At 57.2% G+C, this 23,128-nt stretch overlaps 2 protein-coding genes across 2 annotated transcripts; both read right to left on the reverse strand.

The window, feature by feature from the left end:
• Positions 1 to 4,144: 4,144 nt before the first annotated feature.
• On the reverse strand, positions 4,145 to 8,758 carry PTGER2 (prostaglandin E receptor 2). Its single transcript, XM_058829245.1, has 2 exons — positions 7,875 to 8,758; positions 4,145 to 5,177 (listed from the first exon to the last, which is right to left on the reverse strand). The coding sequence occupies exons 1-2, from the start codon at positions 8,718 to 8,720 to the stop codon at positions 4,950 to 4,952; spliced, it is 1,074 nt and encodes a 357-aa protein (XP_058685228.1). The 5' UTR covers positions 8,721 to 8,758; the 3' UTR covers positions 4,145 to 4,949.
• A 5,780-nt stretch (positions 8,759 to 14,538) lies between these two features.
• On the reverse strand, positions 14,539 to 19,479 carry PTGDR (prostaglandin D2 receptor). Its single transcript, XM_058829244.1, has 2 exons — positions 18,526 to 19,479; positions 14,539 to 15,403 (listed from the first exon to the last, which is right to left on the reverse strand). Exons 1-2 carry the CDS (start codon positions 19,339 to 19,341, stop codon positions 15,137 to 15,139), a joined length of 1,083 nt encoding a protein of 360 aa, XP_058685227.1. The 5' UTR covers positions 19,342 to 19,479; the 3' UTR covers positions 14,539 to 15,136.
• Positions 19,480 to 23,128: the final 3,649 nt, after the last annotated feature.

Here is a 23,128-nt window from a genome sequence, read left to right on the forward strand (position 1 = left end):
CATGCCATGTCCCCATAAGTCACTTCCTTGGCTAATTAATTTAATCCAATTTAACAAGGATCACACCCCCTGGAGCCCAGGGAGGGTTCCTGTGCCTGGAAAGGCAGCTCTGCTTTGCTTCCAGCATCCCAAACAACCGGAGCAGCAATTCCAGAAGTGCTCTGAAGGAATGCCTGGCTTGGACACACCACTGTACCCATCCCATCATCCCATCCCATCCCATCATCCCATCCCATCCCATCATCCCATCCCATCATCCCATCCCATCCCATCATCCCATCCCATCCCATCATCCCATCCCATCCCATCATCCCATCCCATCCCATCATCCCATCATCCCATCATCCCATCCCATCATCCCACACCATCATCCCATCCCATCCCATCCCATCCCATCATCCCATCCCATCATCCCATCATCCCATCCCATCATCCCATCCCATCCCATCATCCCATCCCATCCCATCATCCCATCCCATCATCCCATCCATCATCCCATCCCATCATCCCATCATCCCATCCCATCATCCCATCATCCCATCCCATCATCCCATCCCATCCCATCATCCCATCCCATCCCATCATCCCATCCCATCATCCCACACCATCATCCCATCATCCCATCCCATCCCATCCCATCATCCCATCATCCCATCATCCCATCATCCCATCCCATCATCCCATCATCCCATCATCCCATCATCCCATCATCCCATCCCATCATCCCATCATCCCATCATCCCATCCCATCCCATCCATCATCCCATCCCATCATCCCATCATCCCATCCCATCATCCCATCATCCCATCATCCCATCATCCCATCATCCCATCATCCCATCCCATCCCATCATCCCATCCCATCCCATCATCCCATCCCATCCCATCCCATCCCATCCCATCCCATCATCCCATCCCATCATCCCACACCATCATCCCATCATCCCATCCCATCCCATCCCATCATCCCATCATCCCATCATCCCATCCCATCATCCCATCATCCCATCCCATCATCCCATCCCATCCCATCATCCCATCCCATCCCATCATCCCATCCCATCATCCCACACCATCATCCCATCATCCCATCCCATCCCATCCCATCATCCCATCATCCCATCATCCCATCATCCCATCATCCCATCATCCCATCCCATCATCCCATCATCCCATCATCCCATCCCATCCCATCCATCATCCCATCCCATCATCCCATCATCCCATCCCATCATCCCATCATCCCATCATCCCATCATCCCATCATCCCATCATCCCATCATCCCATCATCCCATCCCATCCCATCATCCCATCCCATCCCATCCCATCCCATCCCATCCCATCCCATCCCATCCCACCCCATCCCATCCCCACCTTTGTAGGGTGTTCCCAAATGTTTCCCACATTTCCTGACCCCCCTGAATGGGGCTGAGGAGCTTTTGTAGCCCCCGGTAATAGCATGGTAAAGCCAAAAGAACCAAAAACTGCGAGTTTCCTTCCTGCTGACAGCACAGAAATGTGGAGATGTTCCAAACAAGCCAGGAAAGGAGGGAACAAGAGGGAAGTGCTTTTCCTTTCTTCTCTACTCTCCCAAAATTCCCATTTCCCAAAACCATTGTGTGGCATCACCATCTTTTGGGGATGGAGAGGGGTTATTGACAAGGGTGAAGTGGCAGAATAAGGGGCTGACAGAGGTTAGGATGGATATTGGGAAGGAATTCCTGGCTGGGAGGGTTGGGAGGGGCTGGGATGGAATTCCCAGAGCAGCTCTGGCTGCCCCTGGATCCCTGGAAGGTCCAAGGCCAGGCTGGAGAGGGCTTGGAGCAGCCTGGGATAGTGGAAGTGTCCCTGCTGTGGCAGGAGTGGAACTGGATGTTTTTTTAAGGTCCTTTCCATCCCCAACCATTCCATGATTCTACAGCAGGTTTTGGATCAGATCCCCACTCTCTGCATCCCTCCAGCCACTGTGGGAAGTCTCCCCATTTTTAAGAAGTCTGAGGGGCAGCTGATGCCCTCTGCTATCTCCAAGGAACGGCTTCTCCCTCCCTCCCTCCCTCCCTCCTCTCCAGCAGCAGATTCCCAGATGGAAATGCAGGATTAAAGACCTGCCTGGAGCTCCCCTGCACCAGCAGGTTTCCGGTGTGGGAATAAAAAACTCATTAAGGGCTGGCACAGACAATGAAATGAAACTTTGTCATTTGTGTTTGAGCCCAGCAGACGCTGAGGGAGCTGACGAGAGGTGAATTAATTTGCCTTTTCCAAAGGCTCCTGCGCGATGTTCGTAAAAGCAGCGTTTTGTGCAGGCTCATGGCTCAGGATGCAGAGATTCCCAGTCCTTGTCCTCACAGAGCCCTGGTGAAGGCTCTTTCCTCCTCTGGAAGCAGGGAAGGGAGGAGTTTTTTGATTCCAGAGCTTGGGGGTAACCCCTGGCCAGCAGCTCAGGATGAGTTTTTACACAGGGACTCAGGTTTAAGGGGTTCCTCTCCTTGCACACACCAATTTCTCTTTTATTTTGGCATTAAATTTGATCCAAACCATTTCCCTGAGCCCACCTGCCAGGATTTCTGCCCTGATGGTCGGGAGAGTGACTCCCCTGCAGCAAAAAAGCAGATCCCAGGGGATGGATGCAGGGAGGTTCTCTCCCATCCGTGCATTCCCTGATGAGGAGCCATAAACCTCCCAAAAACACAAACATGGTAATTAGTGGTCAGCAGAGGAGCTGGGGGCTGGCAGCAGTGAATCCTCGGATTTTGGGAGAATCCTCCCCTCAGGTTGTGCCTGCTGGGTTCTCTTCCCACCCTGTTGCATTCCTTGGCACCCTGGTCCCTGCAGGATGCGACCTCCTTGCCATTTTCCAACACTTCCCCCTTTTTATTTTAAATTTTCTTTGGATCTTTTGCACTCCAGGCAGCCATTCCCTCTGGCTTCGAGCAGAATTAGGCAACTGCTCCCGAAATTCCAGCGTGAGCAACCAGGTCATGACCATCCAGATAAATCAAGCTCAAGGACCCAAGGCTCTTCCCAAGGTTTTTGGCTCCTTTTCCAGCTGAGCACACCCCGAGACACGATGGGAGCCCCAAAACTGAGCCTGGAATGTGCTTTTCCTCCTGCTGTGTGCATGGATGAGGGAATAATTTGGGAAGGGACAACTGTGCCCTCCAAGTGCTGGGCAGGATGGAGCCAAATTTGGCTTCCCAGGGATTAATGACATTCCAGAGGTGTGGGGAACACCCCAGCTTCACCCCCAGATGTGGGCAGGCACATCTGGAAGCCCTAAAATTCCACAGCCCTTCCAAAGCCCCCCAGCCACAGGATGCTGCCAAAAAAACCCTTTTGAGCAACAGCAGCCCCTGCCTGACATCTGCCCACACGCATTTGGGAGGCCAGAAAACTTCCTGTGGATTTTGGCTGCCTGACAGAAGTGACCTCAATTCTGCCTTTTTTTAGGGTGGGTATTTTTGGGGGTGTGTTTTGATAACAGGTGGGAGCTTTGTGTGCCTTTCCCTGGCTGTGGGATGGGCAGGTTTTAGGGAAGAGCTCAGAGGTGAGGGGTTTTTTGTAGCTCTGGTTAAAAAATACCATTTTACATCTGTAAAACGCAGTTTATTGTCACTTTTTAGGAAATTGGAGGCCCCCATCTCCCCCTGCCAGCCTCTCCTGCTGCCCTCTCCCCCCATTCCTGTGGTTTCATCCCACATCCAACACATTTCCTCCAGGAGCCGGATCTACCCTGAGGAGCATCACAAACCCATGCATGATTCAGCAGGCTCCTTTGAGACATATTTATTATTTAAATAATAACAATTCTTTTTTTTTAACATCACCTCGACTCACAAACCACGGAAAAGCCCCAAATCTCAGCACCTTTGGGCTCCCTGAGCAGAGCTGCAGCTCCCAAATGAGGCTCCACACTGGGAATTGCACAAGAGCCACTGGGTGTGTTGGATGCTGCTCAAATGGGAGCCACAAGAAAATTCCTAATGGCAGTGGTGACCTTGGGATGTGGAGCTGGATGCTCCTCATCCCAGTGGGAACAATCCTGGAGTCCCAAAGAGCAAGAGGAATCCCAAAAAACAAAATAGTGGTGTTGAAGGATGCTGCCCAACGGGGCAGGATTGCTGACCTGGGTGGTTTTGCAGTTGGTTTTTTTTGCTTTTATTGATTTTTATTTTTGGGGGGGGGTTTATTTTAAATAAATATTTTTCCCAGCCAATGACAAACCCAGACCCCACCTGGATGTGGGTGAAGCTCATGGCTGTGACCATTCCCCGGTCAGGCTCTTTAATCCCTTTTCTGGCTCTTGGAAAAATCACGGGGCAAAGGGAATTTCCAGATGGATGCAGAGGAGGGGCTGCTCTGCTCCATCACCAGGGAAGTTCCAAAATTTGGCTTTTTTAGTGCCCCTCAGGGACCCACCAGTGCCTAAAACCTCAGGGGTGTGGGACAGACAGACAGACAGACACGAGCACACAGACCTGCCCTGAAAAAGTGCATTTCTTTAGGCAACCAGCCTAAAAAAAGGGGGAATTTTTGAGGATACACCGCTCCCTTCCTCTCCTTCCCAATCCTTACGGATCTGGAGGCACAATCTGCTGTTTGCAGCCCCCCAGCCCCATCCCCAGGAGCTGTAGCCCTGCCCGCATCCCAAAAAACCACGGAGACCTTGCTGGGAAGGAATCTGTGCTTCCCAACACCCCCCAGCCGTGGGGTTATGGCAAAGCCCCCCGAGCTTCACCTCCCCAGCAGGGCTGAGCCCTTCTCCAGGTGGAAACAGGGCCACAGCAGCACCCAGGGGCTCCCCAGCCCTTCCCACCTTGCCAGAGGCCACGGGTGTGACACCAGAGCCACCCCCAGCTGGCCCAGGCTGCAGCAGACACGTCTCTGGGTGAGCCCTAAGGCAGAACCCCCTTTTCCAGGAGGCAGGATTCTCCAGGAACCACCCATGGATCTACTGGCCGCAGAGCTCCGGCCGCGCCGTCGCGGCCGAGGAGGTGCCGCGGCCGTCGGGGGTGAGCTGGCAGCACAGCACCGAGCGCATCAGGCGCAGCACCGGCGGCCGCAGGATGGCGAACACCCAGGGATCCACGATGGAGTTGATGGACAGGAAGCGCAGGGCCAGCAGGTCCCACTCGTGGTCGGCCTCTTCCCCGCCCGACTTGTTCACGTAGGCGCGGATCTGCGAGATCGCGGAGAGGGTTGGCTTGGGAAGGAGCTTGAAGATCACCTCGTTCCACCCCGCCGATCTTCCCAGGTTCATCCAAGCCCCATCCAAGCTGGTCTGGAAGCCTTCCAGCCACAGCTTCTCTGGACAAGCTGTGCCTCACTACCCTCACAGCAAAGAGGTTTTTCTCAATATCCCATCTAAACCTCCTCTCTGTCAGCTTGAATCCTTTTCTCCCTCGTCCTGACACTCCAGGCCTTTGTAAAAAGCCTCTCTCCATCTTTCCTATAGTTCCTTTCAAGTACTGGAAGGTCAGAACTAGGTGACCCCAAATCCTTCTCTTTTCCAGGGTGAACAATCCCAATTTTCCCAGCCTTTCCTCAGAGCAGAGCTGCTCCATCCCTTTAATCAACTCAGTGCCTCCTCTGGACTCGCTCCAACAGTTCCAGGTCCCTCCTGTGCTGGAAGGACCCCGAGCTGGACACAGCACCACAGTGGGGTCTCACCATCACCCCCCTCAACCAGGGAGAAGTCACAGGGAGAAATAATCCCATGCCTGGGCCCCCAAGATCTGGCAGCTCTCTTGGGACAACTTGGGCTGTCACAGCGGATTTGCTGACTCCAAATTTAAATGAACTGTAAATGAAAGCTGGCCCCATTGTTTGGAGCCACAATTAAACCCGTGGCTGCTGGAGGAAGTGGTGTCTCTCACCTTGAGACCACACGGGAGTAACAAACGTGGGAGAGGAGAGGATGAGGGGTGCTGGACCTTGCTGAGACTGCTGACTCATCCCAGCCCTTCCTGGAAGGGTGACTCAGCACTCCTTACTCACTCGGGTCACCCACCACCCCCTCGCTCCGGGCTGGGGAGCTGCTTTGGATGGGGATGGGCAGCAGGAGCATCCCTGCCCTGCCCGGGATCCGCCGGGTACCACCCGCGCTGGCCGCCTTTCCAAACCCCGCTGAGCTTTGGGAAGGAATTTGTGGCCCCGTGGGTTGGTGCGTGCCCAGACTGCTCCAGAGAGGAGCGGTGGCTGCCGTGGGGACAGGAGAGAAAGTGTCACCCCCAAGGAGGCAGCTGGGTTTGGGGCGCTGCCAAAGCGCAGCCCCACGAGGGAGGCGGGCGATGGGAAAAGGGAAGCTGGCTCTGGATAAAGCTGGATCTGCCACCACAGGGCCCATGGGATCCCGGCCAGGGCCGCTTTCCCAGCCCCTCTGCCCCTGCCCACGTGTCCCCACCGAGGGGTTCCACTTTGTACTGACCACAGCAGCCACAGCAGGGCTTTTTTGGGACACAGGAAGAGCTGTCCATCATCTGTGGGTTCATGGTCAGGACTCAAGTGTCTCTCAGGGCACTGGGGCTCCTGGGATGCTCACAAGCATCTGGACGTTATTCCTTTGTCCTAAAGCACTGGCTGGGCTGTATCCTGTGGTTATTTCCCTTTCCCTTAGGAAAAGCATGGGAGCATGAAGGAAAGGCAGAGTCCATTTAACACCAAGAGTAGGAAATTAGGACTGGCTGTGCTCCCAGCCTTGATGGGGTCACCTCTAATGGCACCAAAATGACCTCAGGGGGCCCGAGGTGCTGTGGAGCCATCGATGCTCCTGGTGGAAAAGCACTTGGACGGATAAAAAGTGGCCCTTGGGAAGGGAGAACCCAGACAAGAGTCAGGGCACTTCTCTCTCCTCTTCCTCACTTGGCTGTTCTGATCCCGGATTTGTGCCTCGTGCACGGATGGGGCACAGGGTGTGGGCACATCCCTTGGGATGACACGTGCTGTGGCCACTGTCCCATATCTCTGTTCCCAGAAATCTCCCGTCTCTGTGCCTCGGTGCTGCTGTAGAGAAGCAGAAACCGCTGTCTAACAGCGAGGTGGGTGCAGCCTCCCACATCTCCAGCTCCATCCACAGAAATCTGGGATAACTCATCCCATCCAGCATGGACACCCACTGCCTCCAGCCCAGGCAGCTCCTCCAGCCCGTCTCCACAAGTGGAATTGGTTGTTTGGCCATCCCTCACACCTCCACCACCAGATCCTGGGAATTGCAGCGATGCCATGGGGACCCCCAGCCTGTCCCTGCCTGAGCCACATGGCCTGGCCTCGGAGCCAGGGTGGGAGAGCACCTCTGCTCCTGCCACTCCATTGTCCTGTCATTCCATCCTCCTGTCACTCCATTCTCCTGTCACTCCATCCTCCTGCCACCCCATCCTCCTGTCACCCCATCCTTCTGTCACCCCATCCTCCTGTCACCCCATCTTCCTGCCACCCCATCCTCCTGCCACCCCATCCTCCTGTTACCCTGTTCTCCTGCCACTCCATCCTCCTGCCACTCCATCCTCCTGCCACTCCATCCTCCTGCCACCCCGTTGTCCTGTCACCCCATCCTCCTGTCACCCCATCCTCCTGTCACCCCATCCTCCTGCCACCCCATTCTCCTGTCACCCTGTCCCCCTGTCACTCCCTTCTCCTGTCACCCCGTTCTCCTGTCACCCCATTCTCCTGTCACCGTCCTCCTGCTGGCACTGGGGATGCAGGAGCGATTCCCCCGCTCCCCAGGTGATGTGCACATTGCCGAGCTCATGCCTGAGCTGGGCTCTCCCAAGCAAAGCTTTGACCCCAACCCTCGAGGTCTGGCCAGCAGAGTTTTGGGAGAAGCTTTATAAAGAGAAACGCGGGTGCTGGGGAGAGCGGGACACACAGCGACACTCACCGTGAAGGGCAGGGAGCAGATGACGAAGATGATGGTCATGATGGAGAGCAGCAGGAGGTGGTCGATCTCCTCGGCCATGGAGAAGATGCGGCGGCCGCAGCCGGAGGCGGTGCGGGGCTGCTCCAGGGTGGTCACCCTGCGGCTCCTCTGCCCGCGCCGGTGCATGCGGGCCAGGTTCACCATCACGCTCAGGTTGCAGAGCAGCACGGCGAGGATGAGGAAGAGGAGCAGCGTGGCGTAGAGGAGCGAGAAGGTGACGTTCAGCCCCGCCAGCTCCGCGTCGCTCTGCTGGGAATCCAGGTGCATCTGGATGAAGCACCAGGTGCCGGGGCAGTACTGCACGTAGCGCCCGAAGCCCAGCAGCGGCAGCGAGCAGAAGGCGGCCGAGAAGGTGTAGATGGCCGGCAGGGCCACCAGCCCCGTGCGGGGGCTCAAGAAGCGCTCGTAGAAGTAGGGGCGCCCCAGGGCCAGGCAGCGCTCCAGCGCCATGGTGAAGAGGATGAGCATGGTGGCGAGGCCGAAGAAGCTCATGGCGAAGCCGAAGTAAAGGCAGATGTGCCCTCCGCGGGCCAGGGCGGTGAGGGTGAGGTTGCGGTGGTAGGAGGCGAGCACCAAGGGGCTGACGGAGCAGGTGCCCAGCAGGTCGGTGACCACCAGCGCCAGCACCAGGACGTGGAACAGCGCGGGCGGGCGCTGCCGGTGCCCGCGGCGGCCCCGCAGGAGCAGCCCCAGAGCCAGGAGGTTTCCCAGGAGCCCGGCCGAGAACATGAGGGCGCTGACCAGCGGCCGAGCCCCGGCCGGCAGCGCTGCCCCGTCGCGCCCGCACGCCCGGCCCGTCCCGTTCATCCCGCGCCGCCGCCGCCGCACGCCCGAATGCGCCCCCGCCCCCGGCACCGGCACCGGCACCGCCCGCCCCGACGGCACCGCCCCGCCCGCCGCCCCCGGCACCGCCCCGGGCACCCCGGTACCGCCCCGGGCTCCTTCGGTACCGCCCCGGGTCCCCCCGGCACTGCCCCGGGTCTCCCCGGCACTGCCCCGGCACCACTCCGGGTCCCCCTGGCACCGCCCCGGGCACCCCCAGTACCGCCCCGGGCACCCCCAGTACCGCCCCGGGTCCCCCCGGCACTGCCCCGGGCTCCTTCGGTACCGCCCCGGGCTCCGTCGGTACCGCTCCGGGCCCCACCGGCACCGCCCCGGCACCATTCCGGGTCCCCCCGGTACCGCTCCGGGCCCTTTCGGTAGCGCCCCGGGTCCCCCCGGCACTGCCCCGGGCACCCCCGGTACCTCCCCGGGCACCCCCGGCACCGCGCTCGCAGGGATGGACGGAGAGGAGGCGAGGGACGCGCACGGACAGACCCTGACCGGACCGAGAGTCCCGGTACCGGTCTGGGAGCCCCGGACACGGCCACTCCCGGTACCGGTCCGTGAACCTTGGACACGGCCAGTCCTGGTGCGATCCCATAGTCCCGGTGCCGGTCCGGGAGTGCTGGGCCGGCCCCGGGAGCGCTGGGACAGCCCCCGGTGTGACCCAGCCCTGGCTCCGGAGCGCCCAGCCCCGCTGCCCGGCCGGGAGCATCCCTTAGGATCGGCCCCGGTGTCGGTCCAGGAGCCCCCGCGAGGCTTCGGGGGTCCCCCCACACGGCCGGTCCTGAGCCAGACCCGGAGCAGCTCTCCCGGCCAGTCCCGGTACAGTCCCGCTGTGGCTCCAGGAGCTCTGTCCCGGTGCTAATCCAGGAATCCCGATGCCCACCCAGGTCACAGGTTCCCAGCGGTGCTCTGGAGCCCGGAGGCACAGCCAGCCCCAGCGCTGGCTCCAGCAGCCCAAAGCTCTCCGAGCCCCAGCGGAGCCCAGGGGAATTCCCATGGCCCAGAGGAGCCCGTGGAGAGCTCCCTGCCCCACGGATGGCACCGTGCCATGTCCCCATTGTCCCCCTCTCCTACATCAGAGGTCCCCAAAGGGCCTGTCTGGCCGAGACCTTGAAGCCCAGCCAGTCCCACCCTCTGCCATGGACAGGGACACCTTCCACCATCCCAGGTTGCTCATCCGTCCTGGAACACATCCAGGGATGAGAAATCCCCGTGCTCCATCCCAGCGGCCTCGGATGCTCTCTCCATCCTTCAGGACACCAGCCCTCACTCAAGCTGCCTTTATTTAAGCACTCGCTGCTTCACAGGTAACTTCCAGAATGCCTCAAGGACAGAAAATCGTGTATCTCCTGTGGCCCTGGGGCTGTTCCAACAGCTGCAACAATTTAATTTTTAATTTACTTTAATTACTGCAGCAGGGATGGCTCGGGCACGGACACAGCAGGTTGCAGACACACCAGTGGGTTTGGCTGTTATTTTTAAAACCACGCTTTTGTAACAGGAACTTCGTCAAGGAAATGCGGGGCACAGCAAACCGAGCTGCGGTTTGTGACAGCACCTCCATTTCTGAGGGGCCACTCCTCGTCCTGGCTTTGCTTTCCTCTCTCTCACAGCCCAAGGACCTCTTCAGCACCCTGGGGAATGAGGGGGAGGCGGCAAAGCCTCAGCTCCAGCTCTGCTCCCACTGTCAGAGCAGTGGGTGAGACGGAGGCGACCGTGTTTTACCATCCCAGACCATCTCAGCTCAGGAAAACACATCCCAGGAGCTCTCCCAACCCAACTTCCAGTCCTGACCCAGCACAGCACTAAAGCGATGCTGGGAGCTGTCCTGAGAGCCCTGGCACCTTCTTTGTGCCACCCACAAATCCAGCTGAATTTGGAAGATTCCCAAATTCCCAAATTCACCTGAATCAATGGAAGGAATCATCCACTGAATCCTGTCCTGATCCCTCCAGGCAGCTGCACTCAGCCCATCCAGAGACTTTTCCGTACCCCGAGGGGTGGCTGCTCCAAGGCTTTTCCCAGCCTCCCACTCTTTTCTGGCATTCCATGTCACAGCTCAGGAAGGGGTTTTGGCTTCTTCTGGAGCTCATTTTCCTGGCAGCTAATGGAGCCTTAAATGCCCCTCTGGGGCTTCAGGCTTCTCCACTGACAGTTGTCTCTGATGGGATTTTTCTGCAATAATAGGAAAATTGCTGGGCTTTTGTTTTTTCATTCCCTCTTCTGAGCTCAGAACCAGGAACAGGCTGCGTGGTACAATCTGTCCTGCCTTGGGAAGGGTTTGTTTTCTTCCCTTTGCTTCCATGTTTAGCTCGTGTCTTGCCTCTGGCGAGGGCCATGTCAAATCCTAGAACTATTTGAGTTGGAAAACTCCTCTAAGATTGAGTCCAACCCTTCCCCCAGCACTGCCAAGGCCACCACTGACCCATGTCCCCAAGTGCCACATCCTCACGGTTTTTAAATCCCTCCAGGGATGGGGACTCCACCACTGCCCTGGACCATGCCAGTGATGAAATTTTCTCCAATGTCCAATCTAAACCTCCCCTGGTGCAAGCTGAGGGTGTTTCCTCATGTCCTGTCCCTGTCCCCTCCTGCCAGGGACTTGTGCAGAGCCACAAGGGCCCCCTGAGCCTCCTTTGCTCCAGGCTCAGCCCCTTCCCAGCTCCCTCAGCAATTCTCCAGCCCCTTCCCAGCTCCCTCAGGAATTCTCCAGCCCCTTCCCAGGTCCCTCAGCCTCTCCTGGTGCTCCAGACCCTTCTCCAGCTTTGTTCCCTTCTCTGGACACTCTCCAGCCCCTCATACATCCTCTTAAGGTTTGTTGGCATTGTTTTCCCTCAAAGAAGATTTGCCAGAGTGGAGAAAACGCTCTGGACTTGTAGGAAAGTTTCCCGAACTTCACAGAGGGGGCTCAGCCTCTGGAATTTGTGGCTGGGGAGGGTGTTGGGATCCTGCTCCACCCCTGGTGGATTTTAAGGGATGGCTCCGGCCCCGGGGACAGGGAGGAGTCCATCCCTCCTGTTTATGGCGAGTGAATTTCATCCCTTTTTAACCAAACCCCCATCCTGACTCGTGTTTACCGAATCCAGCCATCACTTCTCTTCCAAAGATTTCCCATCCTTTATCTCCCATTTCAGAGCCTGGGAAATCAGGCACGGCAGCTCCAGGTTTTGGTGCCTTTTTATCCTGCACCAGCACCCAGTGCAGGGGTTAAAAAATAAATGAAACCTCTGCTGGGCTGGCTCTGGCACTGCTGCCTGCCCAGGCACGTGCCTCAATGCTTCCAGAACAGCTGAAAAATGCAGGCAGGCAATAAAAAAAATAAAAAATAAAATAAAAATAAATGGGCTCTTTGCAAGAACGAAACAATTTGTGGGGAAATGAGCTTGAGCAAAGTTGTGCCTGGATTTCGTGAGCTGGAAAAGAAGAAAACAACAGCCCTGAGGGTGATTTGTGTCCGGGGAAGGAGCGGGATGCAGGGAGAGGTGATGCTGTGATGCTGCCGGGTGACAGCGTGGGACAGGGCAGCTGGCAGTGCTGGAGGGTGACAGGGACATAAAACAGCCCCCAAAAGAGCATCGCTGGCGCTGAGCTCCAGCCTGGAGAGCCGAGCGGAGTCTCTTGATTGTCTCCATCAAGAGCCAGGTCCGTCCCTTCGGGAGCGGCTGGCACAGGAGCGAGCTGGCACCGAGGGGTCCCCAGGGCAATGACTGAGCAGAGGAGGAGCCTGGGGACAGCATCTGATCAGGATCTGATCTGATCTCTCCACAGCCGCTCTCCCCTTCTCAGCTGCAGCTCCCTCAGCCTTTTTTTGGAACCTTTTTTGGTTCCTATTTAAGCAACATTTACGGCCGACCCGCGCCTTGCCGGGATTCCTCATTTCAATCCATATTGAATCGATATTTCCTTTTATTTTGATGGTTCCCAAGCTCAGTGCGGAGGGGATCCAAGCTCTGCCACAGCTCCCGAAGCCCCAAACGCTTTGAGGCACTGAGAAATGCGGCTCGGGATGGAGAGAGAACACCCGCGGTGTCCCTGCTCCTGGGGCTCGGCCAGCCTGCCTGGGGACGTGCTGCCATCTCTGGTGGCGACAGTGACACGGCAGCTCCGGCCCCGGGAACAGCCGGGAGCGAGGATTTATCCTCCCTGGCTGCAGCCCAAACCTTGGCTTGGCTCGCCCGGAGACTCCGAGTCTGTTCCCACAGCGGGCAGGACACCAGGAAGGGCAGAATCCCGATTAAAAAGTGCTGCCCGAGCCAGAGGAGCGTGTCAAGGTCGCTGGGAAAGGTGTGGTCCCAGCCACGGATGCTGCAGGGATGGAGGGCAGTCATTCTTGGCTCCATGATTTATTTCCTGAGATGATAAAATCATCTCGAGGCTCAGGTGGAGTCTAATCTTGCGCTTTAATAAAGAACTTGATTTGGTTTGTGTCAGTTTAATCAATGATTTCCGTGGATCATGATTGCCCGGGGATTTAAACACACAAATCGTGGGGCAGGGACCTTTCCTGGACCAGGGACCTTTCTTGGACCAGGGATCTCTCCTGGATCAGGGATCTCTCCTGGGGCAGGGATCTCTCCTGGGACAGGGATCTCTCCTGGGACAGGGATCTCACCTGGATCAGGGATCTCTCCTGGGACAGGGACCTTTCCTGGATCAGGGACCTTTCCAGGGGTCTCTCCTGGATCAGGGATCTGTCCTGGATCAGGGACCTTTCCAGGGATCACTCCTGGATCAGGGATCTCTCCTGGATCAGGGATCTCTCCTGGATCAGGGACCTTTCCAGGGGTCTCTCCTGGATCAGGGATCTCTCCTGGGCCAGGGACCTTTCCAGGGATCTCTCCTGGATCAGGGATCTCTCCTGGATCAGGGACCTTTCCAGGGGTCTCTCCAGGAGTGAATCCTCACAGGCACCACGGGCAGATGATGCCCTGCACACCCAGAGCGCCCTCGGCTCATGCCAACGCTGCATCCACGATCTTGGGAATCTCATCCCAGCTCAGTGATGCTTCTGCACCTCTGATCCTCCCAGCCTGACCGTGCCTGCTCCATCCAGCAGAGCACAGATCTGTTTGGGGGAGGAGATCCCGGTTTGGGGGGAACAAAAACAACACCAGGATTTTCCAGGGCCGTTATCTCATCCGGCTGCGGTGGAACGGATCCCGGGAAAGGCACGGAGCAGGCTGGGAGCTGTTGACTCTGCAGCCCCACGTGAGCCATCTCCAAGTCAATACCACGGCAGTAACACGAAACCAATCCACGAACCAACCCTCATTTCCTTCTTTCTCCTCAGAAAACCCCGAGGAGAGGCACCGAGCTGACAGCTCAGCCCCCAAAACCTCCCCAAAAGCAGCTCTGCCCTTTCCTCCAGCTGGGAGAAACAGCCAGAGCCAACCCCAGCAGGTCACCCCCAAAAACTCCAAGATATTGTTCCTTCAAAAGCAGAATCTGTTTGACACAAAGAGTAAACATCACGTGAGAGCGGGCAGGAACACGGCTACACCTTGCAAGGCTTAGCTAAACAGAGGAGAGAAATACTCCCTGTCTCCTCCAAGGGCACTAAACAGTTGGTCATCGTAATTTTTTTGGCCTAAATGGTCACTTGAGGCAAAAATTAAATCCAGTTAATTGGTGTGGTTGAGCGGAAATGGATCTTCCATTAAAACAATCGCTCTCCTGCACGCTCGCACAGAGTTTGTGCATCCAGGGCTCTGTGTTCTCTCAATTAATGCTCTCATTAGGGCTCAGGACAATCATAAATACTGAATTTAAATAATTACAGCGCAACAGGTACGGCTGAGGAACACAAATGCAACATCAGTGCTCGGAGATTTTCCAGGGAAGAACGAGATAAGGGTGGATAAAGCACAGCCCTGCCCTGGGAACATCCTGGGCAGGGATGGAGGGTGTGCCAGGAGGGATTCCACCTGCAGCCAGCTCTTCCTCACACCACGCTCTTCAAATTTCTGAGTCACTCACCAGGTCTGGGGACACCCCAAAGCAGCTGTGGATAAACCCCCTCGGCACGGAACGGGATCGTGCACAGGATGAGGTGATGAAACTCTGAACCACTTTTATTCCATGGGGACACACCCACACTTCTCCTCCCTGTGCCCTGAACCTCGCTCCAAACCCCTCCTGCCTTCCTGGAGCCGGGAGCTCCCCAAACCCTCCCCGGCTCGGAAAATTCCCAGATCCGCCGGAACCCCGCTCCAGCTCCTCTCCGGGGCAAAACGCAGCCTGGGGATGGCACAAAACCCCTTCACAGCGTCCCGGACGCTGTCCCTGCCTGCCACCACCCCGGGCCACCTCGGGATGCTCCAGGGCAGGGATGCGGGGCCGAAGGCTCGCTCCTCATCCTCGCCAGCAGCCGCGCGGATTCCGCGGCAGCGCCGCGCTCAGGGGATGCCGAGCCCGGGGGGATCCGTCCTGCACCAGCCCGGGGGACAGAAGTGCCCCTCACCCGCCGGGCTGGAGCCCTTCAGAGAGGCTCTGCGGGACGTGAGCCTCCGGCACACCCTGCGCATGAAGGCGCGGAACACCGAGGTGCGGAAGATGATGAACACCCAGGGATCCACGATGGAGTTGACGGAGAGGAAGCGCAGCGCGCTCAGGTCGGCGTTCTCGTTGAAATCGGCAGCGAAAGCCCCCATGTACGCCCGGATCTGCGAAATAAATTACAGGAAATGAGAGAAAATTAAGGAATAGGGGGAAATTAAGGGAGGTCTTGCTACGGTGGGGGGAAAAATATTCCCGTGAGGGCAGCGGAAGAAGTTGTGACCCCTCGGTGTCCCCATGGATGTGGGGTGGGGGTTAAGGATCCAGCTGGGAGCGGGGCTGGGTCACGGATGGCTCAGGTTTGGCACATCCTATCAGGATAAGGATGTTAGAGCTGGAAATGAGGTCCCGGTGAGCAGGATTGTTTCATGGATGAAGGAATCATCCAGCCTTGGTGGGTTTGTCTGTCCCCTTGCCATGGAAATTGGACCTGGCATCCATGGGATAACTCAGCAGGGATTGATCCTGATTGAGGAGGGGATGGTCACAGGTACGAGCCCAGGGCTGAGGGTGGCTGGTAGCTCCTGGTACGGCTCCAGAGGTGACAGAGGTGACAGGAAGAGGATGTGGAAATTGTCACCAAAGGCAGTGGCAGCACCCACGCACATCCCCCACCCTGATTTGGGGATAACCCCGCCCGTGGCTCCAGCTCCAGGGTGATGGAGAGGTGGAAATGCAGGATCCGGACTCAGGGAGGGGGAGAAAGGGGCAGCAAGGGCTCGTTCCTGCCGGGGCTGTCCCATCCCTGGGGGAGAAGTGAGGGGATTTCAGTGGGGTTCAAAGGGAGCTGGATCCACCCAGCAGCTTTGGGACACGGGGGTGGGAATGGGGGGATTTGAAGGGTCTGATGGGGTGGGAATGGGGGGATTTGAAGGGTTTGATGGGGTGGGGATGAGGAATTATTGAGGGGTCTGATGGGGTGGGAATGGGGGGTTATTGAGGGGTGAGATAAGGGGGGGAATGGGGGGGTTATTTAAAGGTGTGATAAGGGTGGGGATGATGGGGTTTGAAGGGTCTGATGGGGTGGGAATGGGGAATTATTGAGGGGTCTGATGGGGTGGGAATGGGGGTTCATTAAAAGGTGAGATAAGGGTGGGGAATGGGGGGTTTTGAAGGGTCTGATGGGGTGGGAATGGGGGATTTTGAAGGGTTTGATAAGGGGGGGAATGTGGAATAATTGAAGTGTCTGGTGGGGTGAAAATGGGAAGTTATTTAAAGGTGTAAAAAGGGTGAGAATGGGGGGTTTTGAAGTGTCTGGTGGGGTGAAAATGGGGAGTTATTTAAAGGTGTGATAAGGGTGGGAATGGGGGGTTTTGAAGGGTGTGATAAGGGTGGGAATGAGGAATTACTGAAGGGTTTGATAAGGGTGGGAAAGGGGAATTTTGAAAGGTGAGAAAAGGGTGGGGATGGGGGGAGTTTTAAGGGTCTAATGCAGTGGGAATGGGGGGTTATTGGGGGGCGTGATGGGGTGGGAATGGGGGGTTATTGGGGGGTTATTGAGGGGTGTGATGGGGTGGGAATGGGGGGTTTTTGGGGGGCTTTTGGGGGGTTATTGAGGGGTTATTGGGGTGTGTGATGGGGTGGGAATGGGGGGTTATTGGGGGGTTATTGGGGTGTGTGATGGGGTGGGAATGGGGGGTTATTGGGGGGTTATTGGGGTGTGTGATGGGGTGGGAATGGGGGGTTATTGGGGGGTGTGATGGGGTGGGAATGGGGGGTTTTTGGGGGGTTTTTGGGGGGTTATTGGGGGGTTATTGAGGGGTGTGATGCACTGAACTGACACCCCCCTCCCAACCCTTAAACCCCTTTGGGGCAGCCTCGGAGGAAGGAGGGGTGGTGATGGGGTGGGTGTTATTCCAATGGAGTTAAAGCCTCCAGCTGATCCCTGGGATGGGACACTCAGATGGGACTGAAATCATCACCTGACCCCTCCAACCCCTCTGGGACAGAGAGGTGATGATGGAGGGGCTGTTTCAGGGGGTTAAAACAGTGAACTGACCCCTGGGGATGGGATATCCCAGGGAGGGGACAATGGAATGACCCTCCCAGGGACAGAGTGGGCTGAGGTGGGGGGGAAAATATTCCAAGGAAGTTTGAGCAATAAATCAACCCCCAGGACAGAGTGGTGGGGTTGTTGTGGTTATTCCAGGAGGATTAAACAATGAATTAACTTCCCCCATCCCAGGATGGGTGTTGGATGTTATTCCACAGGGGTTAAAACAACAGTCAGATCCCTGGGAGAGGGTGGGGGACCCTCAGAGTAATTACCTGACCCCCCCAGCTCTGGCACAGAGTTATTCCATGTGTGGGGGGGTTCTTCCATGAGAGTTAAAGGATAAACTTCAATTTAAATAAATTTATTTAATTCACTGAAATAAATTGAAATAAATTTAATTCATTGAAATAAATTTAAATAAATTTAATTCATTGAAATAAATTTAAATAAATTTAATTCACTGAAATAAATCGAGAACTGGGGATGTGGTGCTTTGTGTTGAGGGTGGGCAACCTCCCAGAATGGGATAGTGGAGCCGGGGGGAACTGATTCCAAGGGGATTAAAGGAATAACCTGACCCCTGGAGAGGCTCCTAGAGGGTGGCAGGGGTGGGTTACTCACAGGGGACTAAAGCAGGGAACCCCCCCAGCACCTCCAGGTGGTTCCAGAGTTTATTCCAAGGGGCAAAAACAACCCCTGACCCCCTGGGAGTGGGTGGTGGTGATGGGGAGGTTATTCCAAGGAGTTTTAGGCACTGATCTTGTCCCTGTCAGGGAGGATTTAGAAGGAGGCACGGTCTTGGCCCCTGGGAGCTGGTGGTGCTGTCAGGGTTTATCCCAAAATCAGTGCCCTGACTCCCCCAGGACCGAGTGGTGCTGCTGGGGGGATATTCCAGGGTTCTTACCCCCATGGACAGGGTGAGGGACAATTCCAAGGGGGCCAATCCATCGATCCAACCTCCCTGTGAGGGGATGGTGCTAAGAAAGGATATTTTTCCAAATGGATTCACGGCACGAGGGGGGGACAAAGCGACCACCCACTCTCCCAGGGGCAGGGGATGGTGAAGGGGATATTCCAGGGTGCTTTAACAACGGCCTGACCCCCATGGACGGGGTGAGGAACTATTCCAAAGGGGGCCAAACCATCCCCGTGAGAGGACGGAACAGATCTTTTGGCCAGGGACCGAAGCACCCCCCACCCTCCCCGGAGCAGGGGGGCACCGGGGTTACTCACGATGAGCGGCAGCGAGCAGACGGTGAAGAGGACGGTCATGAGCCCCAGCAGGACGAGGTGATCGAGCTCCTCCATGCGGGGGGCGGCGGCGGGGGGCTGCCCGCGGCGGGGCTGCCTCCGGGCCATGCCGTACAGGTGCCTCATGCTGCTCACGTTACACGCCACGATAGCCAGCACCAGCAAGCCCATGAGGCTGGCGTAGAGCACGGGGAAGCCCAGCTGGCTCGGACCCCCGCCGGCCATGCGGATGAAGCACCAGGTGCCCGGGCAGTACTGCATGGGAGCCCCGAAACCCAGCAGGGGCAGGGCGCAGAACAGAGCGCACAGCCCCGCGGCCGCCGGCCCCAGAGCGGCTCCCAGGCGCCGGGTCAGGTGCCTCCGGTAGAAATAGGGGTGACCCAGGGAAAGCCAACACTCCAGAGCCATGGCCAGCAGCAGCAGGGTGGGGGCCAGCCCGAAGAAAGCCATGAGGAAGGCGAAGAGCTGGCAGAGCACCCCCGGCTGGTCCTCGCCGCGCCCCCCCGGGCCCAGCTCGCTGAGGCTGCGGTTGTAGGCGTAGGCTGCCAGCACCATGGGGCTGATCAGACACTTGCCCAGCAGGTCGGTGACCGCCAGCCCGCTGACCAGCACGTAGAACGCCGACACCCTCGGCGGGCGGCCCCCGGGCGAGCGGGAGCGCCGCCGGTGCTGGCCCAGCAGCAGCAGAGCCAGGACGTTCCCCAAAAGTCCGGCTGCGAACAGAACCGAGCTGGGCACGGCCGACTGGCCGCTCTCGATGTGGCGGCTGCTGCGGCAGCGATAACCCTCGGGCTCCATCGGGATGGGCTGCGAGGGATGCTCCGCTCCGCGCCGGGATGTCCCGCGCTGCAGCAGCGTGAGAGAAATGGTCCTCGCAGCACCGGGATGGGGTAAAATCCCGCAGAGCACCGGGGGGATGGCCCGAAGCGTGCCGGGATGGGATGGGATGCGCTGGGATGGATGGATCACACCGGGATGCGCTGGGATGGATGGATCACACCGGGATGCGCTGGGATGGACGGATGGATCGATGGATGAATCGCACCGGGATGAGATGGGATGGATGGATCAAACCGGGATGAGATGGGATGGACAGATGGATCGATGGATGGATCGCACCGGGATGCCCTGGGATGGATGGATCGCACCGGGATGCCGGAGGTGACTGTCCCTCCTGGACCGGTTGTCCCCGCCGCGGAGAGAGGGAGGCGAGAGAACGAGGAGGAGGTGGAGGAGGAGGAGGAGGAGGAGGAGGAGGAGGAGGTGGAGGAGGAGGTGCAGTACAACAGGGCACGGCCCCTGGGACAGCCCCTTCTCGCCCGTCGGGGCTCGGCTGCGGGCGGGGGGGAGAACCGAGGCTCCCGGGAAGAGGGAGGGGAAGGGGCCGGGGTGAGTGCCGGGGGTGAGGGGCTCTGGGGTGGGACACTGGAGGGAGGGAGCTGAGCCCCTCGGAGGGGAGGTGCCGGAAAGGGGACAGGGCTGAGCCCGGGGGGGTTATGGGGGGAGCTGGTGGGGGGAGTTACGGGAGAGTCGGGGACTCTTGGAGCCCTTGGAGGGTGGGACAAGGCCGAGCGCTGGGGCTGAGCCCCCGGGGTGACAGGGAACGGGGCTGATTCCCTGGGGGTGTCACAGGACAGAAGCCAGCCCCATGCAGTGGAAACCCTGCCCGCCGCAGGAGGCTGGGAACGGGATGATCTTTCCCATCCCTCCCAACCCATCCAATCCCGGGATTCTGATACCCGAGCAGGTGCCGCATCTACCTGAGCCCACCCCCAGGTGTGCCGGTACCGCTGCTGCCCCCCCAGCCCCCGGCAAACTCCGGGAGAAGCCCCCAGAGCTTCTTCCAGGAAAAGCAGTTCCGACCGCAGCGAAACACACACAGCGGCTTGCAGGATGTGTGTGATGATGAATAAGCACGAAACCCTGCCCGGCTGCTTTCAGCCCACTTTCTGCTGCTCTGGATGAGTGTACACGAGGCACAGGGAAGTATCAAGATGACAGCAGGGCTGGGAAAGGAGGATTCAGGGGGCCAGACATCAGCAAGGCAGGTTTCAGTAGATTTTTTATCTGCAGATTTTAGGCTGTAGATCTTTTGGCCGGTGATTCCTCCAGCAGTGAGGGCAGGGACTGTTTGTGGCTGTGCAAGTGAAAGTCCCAGGGCTGGAAGAAATCAAGATAAAACTCGTTCCAGCTCAGCTCTCGCCCACGGTTGGTGTTGAAGTGCTGCCCTCATTAGGGCTGAGCGTGAACCCAGAGGCTGCTTCCTGCCTGGGGCCCCGGGGAAGAGGAAATTCAGCCCAATTCAGCCTGCCCTGGGAAGCAATCCGAATGATATCCTCGAAAATAACTCCTGGAAAACCCCCCCTGCCTTCCTTAGCTCACCCTGCACTCGACTGCTGTCGGCTCCCAGTCCCAGCAGCAGGGAACAGGGGGAAGGAAGATGTGGAGGGATCGCTCAGGTTTTCCCCTGGATGAAGATTGGGAAGGAGATCCCAGCAGCTCTGGAGATCTGATTTACCGGGAGCACAGCTCCTGTCCTGATCCCCGGGGGAATTGGTGCCAGCCCTGCTGTGATGGAGGCTGGCACAGGGTGCCCAGAGCAGCTGGGGCTGCCCCTGGATCCCTGGGAATGCCCAAGGGAGGCTGGACAGGGCTTGGAGCAGCCTGGAATGGTGGAATTTGTCCCTGCCCATGGCAGGGGGTTGGAACTGGGTGAGCTTTGAGATCTCTTCCAACCCAAACCACTCTGAGGTTCTGTGATGACGCCAGGGATGGGATCAGCCGAGGTGACCCCACATCTGCTCTGATGGGGAACAGAGACTGAAGTTCTGAGCTGCTGGAAATTCCCTTCACAGCCACCCATTCAATGCCTGGCAGGAGGAGGAGGAAGAGCTGTGACAAAATCCAGCCCCTTCTGGAGGTGGCCGCTGGCCCCGCTTGCAGCAGCTGTGGCTGGAAACCCCGAAGGACCGGGGGATGATCCTGGGCTTGCACAGCTCGATGGGGAAAGCCTGGGATGGAGAAGGGACTTTTTGGGACTGTCTGGCCGTGGCTCTGATGCTCTGGAGCAGGCACCGAGTGCAGCTGTGGCTGGGGGTGTCAGGGCGATGTTTCACCAGCTCCCCATTCCTTCCCCTGCTGCTGGAGGATGGCGAATCACAGTGCCCATGGTTCTCTCGACAAGGATGGAGATCCCTCAAGCCAGGCTGGGGGCTGGGATCGGTGTCCAGCCAGGAAAGGAACCACAAATTCACCTCCCTCCTCCATCTCCTCTGGGAGAGAACCCAGCCTGGGCAGCCAGCTTGCACCAAATCCCCAATTAGCTCATCTTTGGGCTCATTTGCATAAATTGCAGCTATTAGGGGTGGGGAAAGGAATTCGGAGAAAGTCTCATCACCACGGATGACGAATCTCTCGTGTCTGTCACACTTCCGACGTGACCCTCTTCTGGCTGCTCACATTCCTGGTGTAGAGGAGGAGGGGTGGAAAAAAAAAACCCGGAATAAAAACAACCCAAAGCGGAAGAAAAAAGCAGCCACAAAACCCAGAGGCAAATGAGGAACTGGAAAAACTTGAAGCATCCACAAGGAATTTTAGTTGGGGTTGGGTTTTTTTTATTTCTTTGGGGTTTTTTTTCTCTCCAAAACTTTTGCTGGCTCCCTGCAGCTCCTCCTGGACAGATTTTGGTGAGGAGCGCCCTCTCTATCGCTGTGCCAAGTTTTTTCCAAGCCTCTTTTCCCAAAGAGCCGCTGCTGCCCAGAGGAGCCGAGTCCTCCTGCTCTTTGTCAGGGATTTTTTTCCCTCCAGCTCAGCTCTCCCTTTGGAAGTGTTTGTCCTGGTGTTTGAACAGCTTAATTTAGAGCCTGCAAGCCGAGGAGGCTTTTGGAGGGATGCACTGAGAACTGATCCTGCTGGATATTCCTTTGTTGGAGTCTGAGACACAGAGTGTGTGCCCTTGGCTCTGAGATCCAGGAGAACACTGAATTTCATACAACATGAAATTTATGGGTCTGTTTTCATGGTGATACATGAAAACAGCTGTTAAAAGTTAGATAGAAAAGCTAAAAGTGTGAGTGTGTAAATTAGAGAGTTTCTTAGGTCACTGGGTGGAAAAGTTAAAGCTTAGAGTTTAAACTAAACTCTAGTTTAGTTTAGAGAGCAGAAGACAAGATGGAAGATTTAGAATGTTGTTTCTTTTCCTTTTTCTTCTTCATTTCCATTTTCTGGAGGGTTTTGGGTAGTAGGAGGTGATTGGACAGAAAATGTCACAGTGCAGCACACGGGTGATGGGTCATTGTGTCATTAAGAAAAATAATCTACATGTCTATTGTTAATTGGGTAAAAATAAACATAAATATAAAAAGGCTGCACAGTTTGGGGCCATTTTGTGCCATCAGAACCCAAAGTGTGCCAGGCTGCAGTGAATTAAATTTGTGCAGAGAGTCTGGAGAGACCTGCCAAGTTCTGTGCTAAAATCCTGATAAACACGAGAAACAAGATCCTGACGAGCTCTGGAGTTTCTGTCCTGACCCAGAGATCTGAGATAAACAGAGGGAGGATCCCAAAGGAGCTCAGCCCAGAGGGG

This window comes from Poecile atricapillus, chromosome 1 (assembly GCF_030490865.1).
Source record: "Poecile atricapillus isolate bPoeAtr1 chromosome 1, bPoeAtr1.hap1, whole genome shotgun sequence".
NCBI classification, from domain to species: Eukaryota; Metazoa; Chordata; class Aves; order Passeriformes; family Paridae; genus Poecile; species Poecile atricapillus.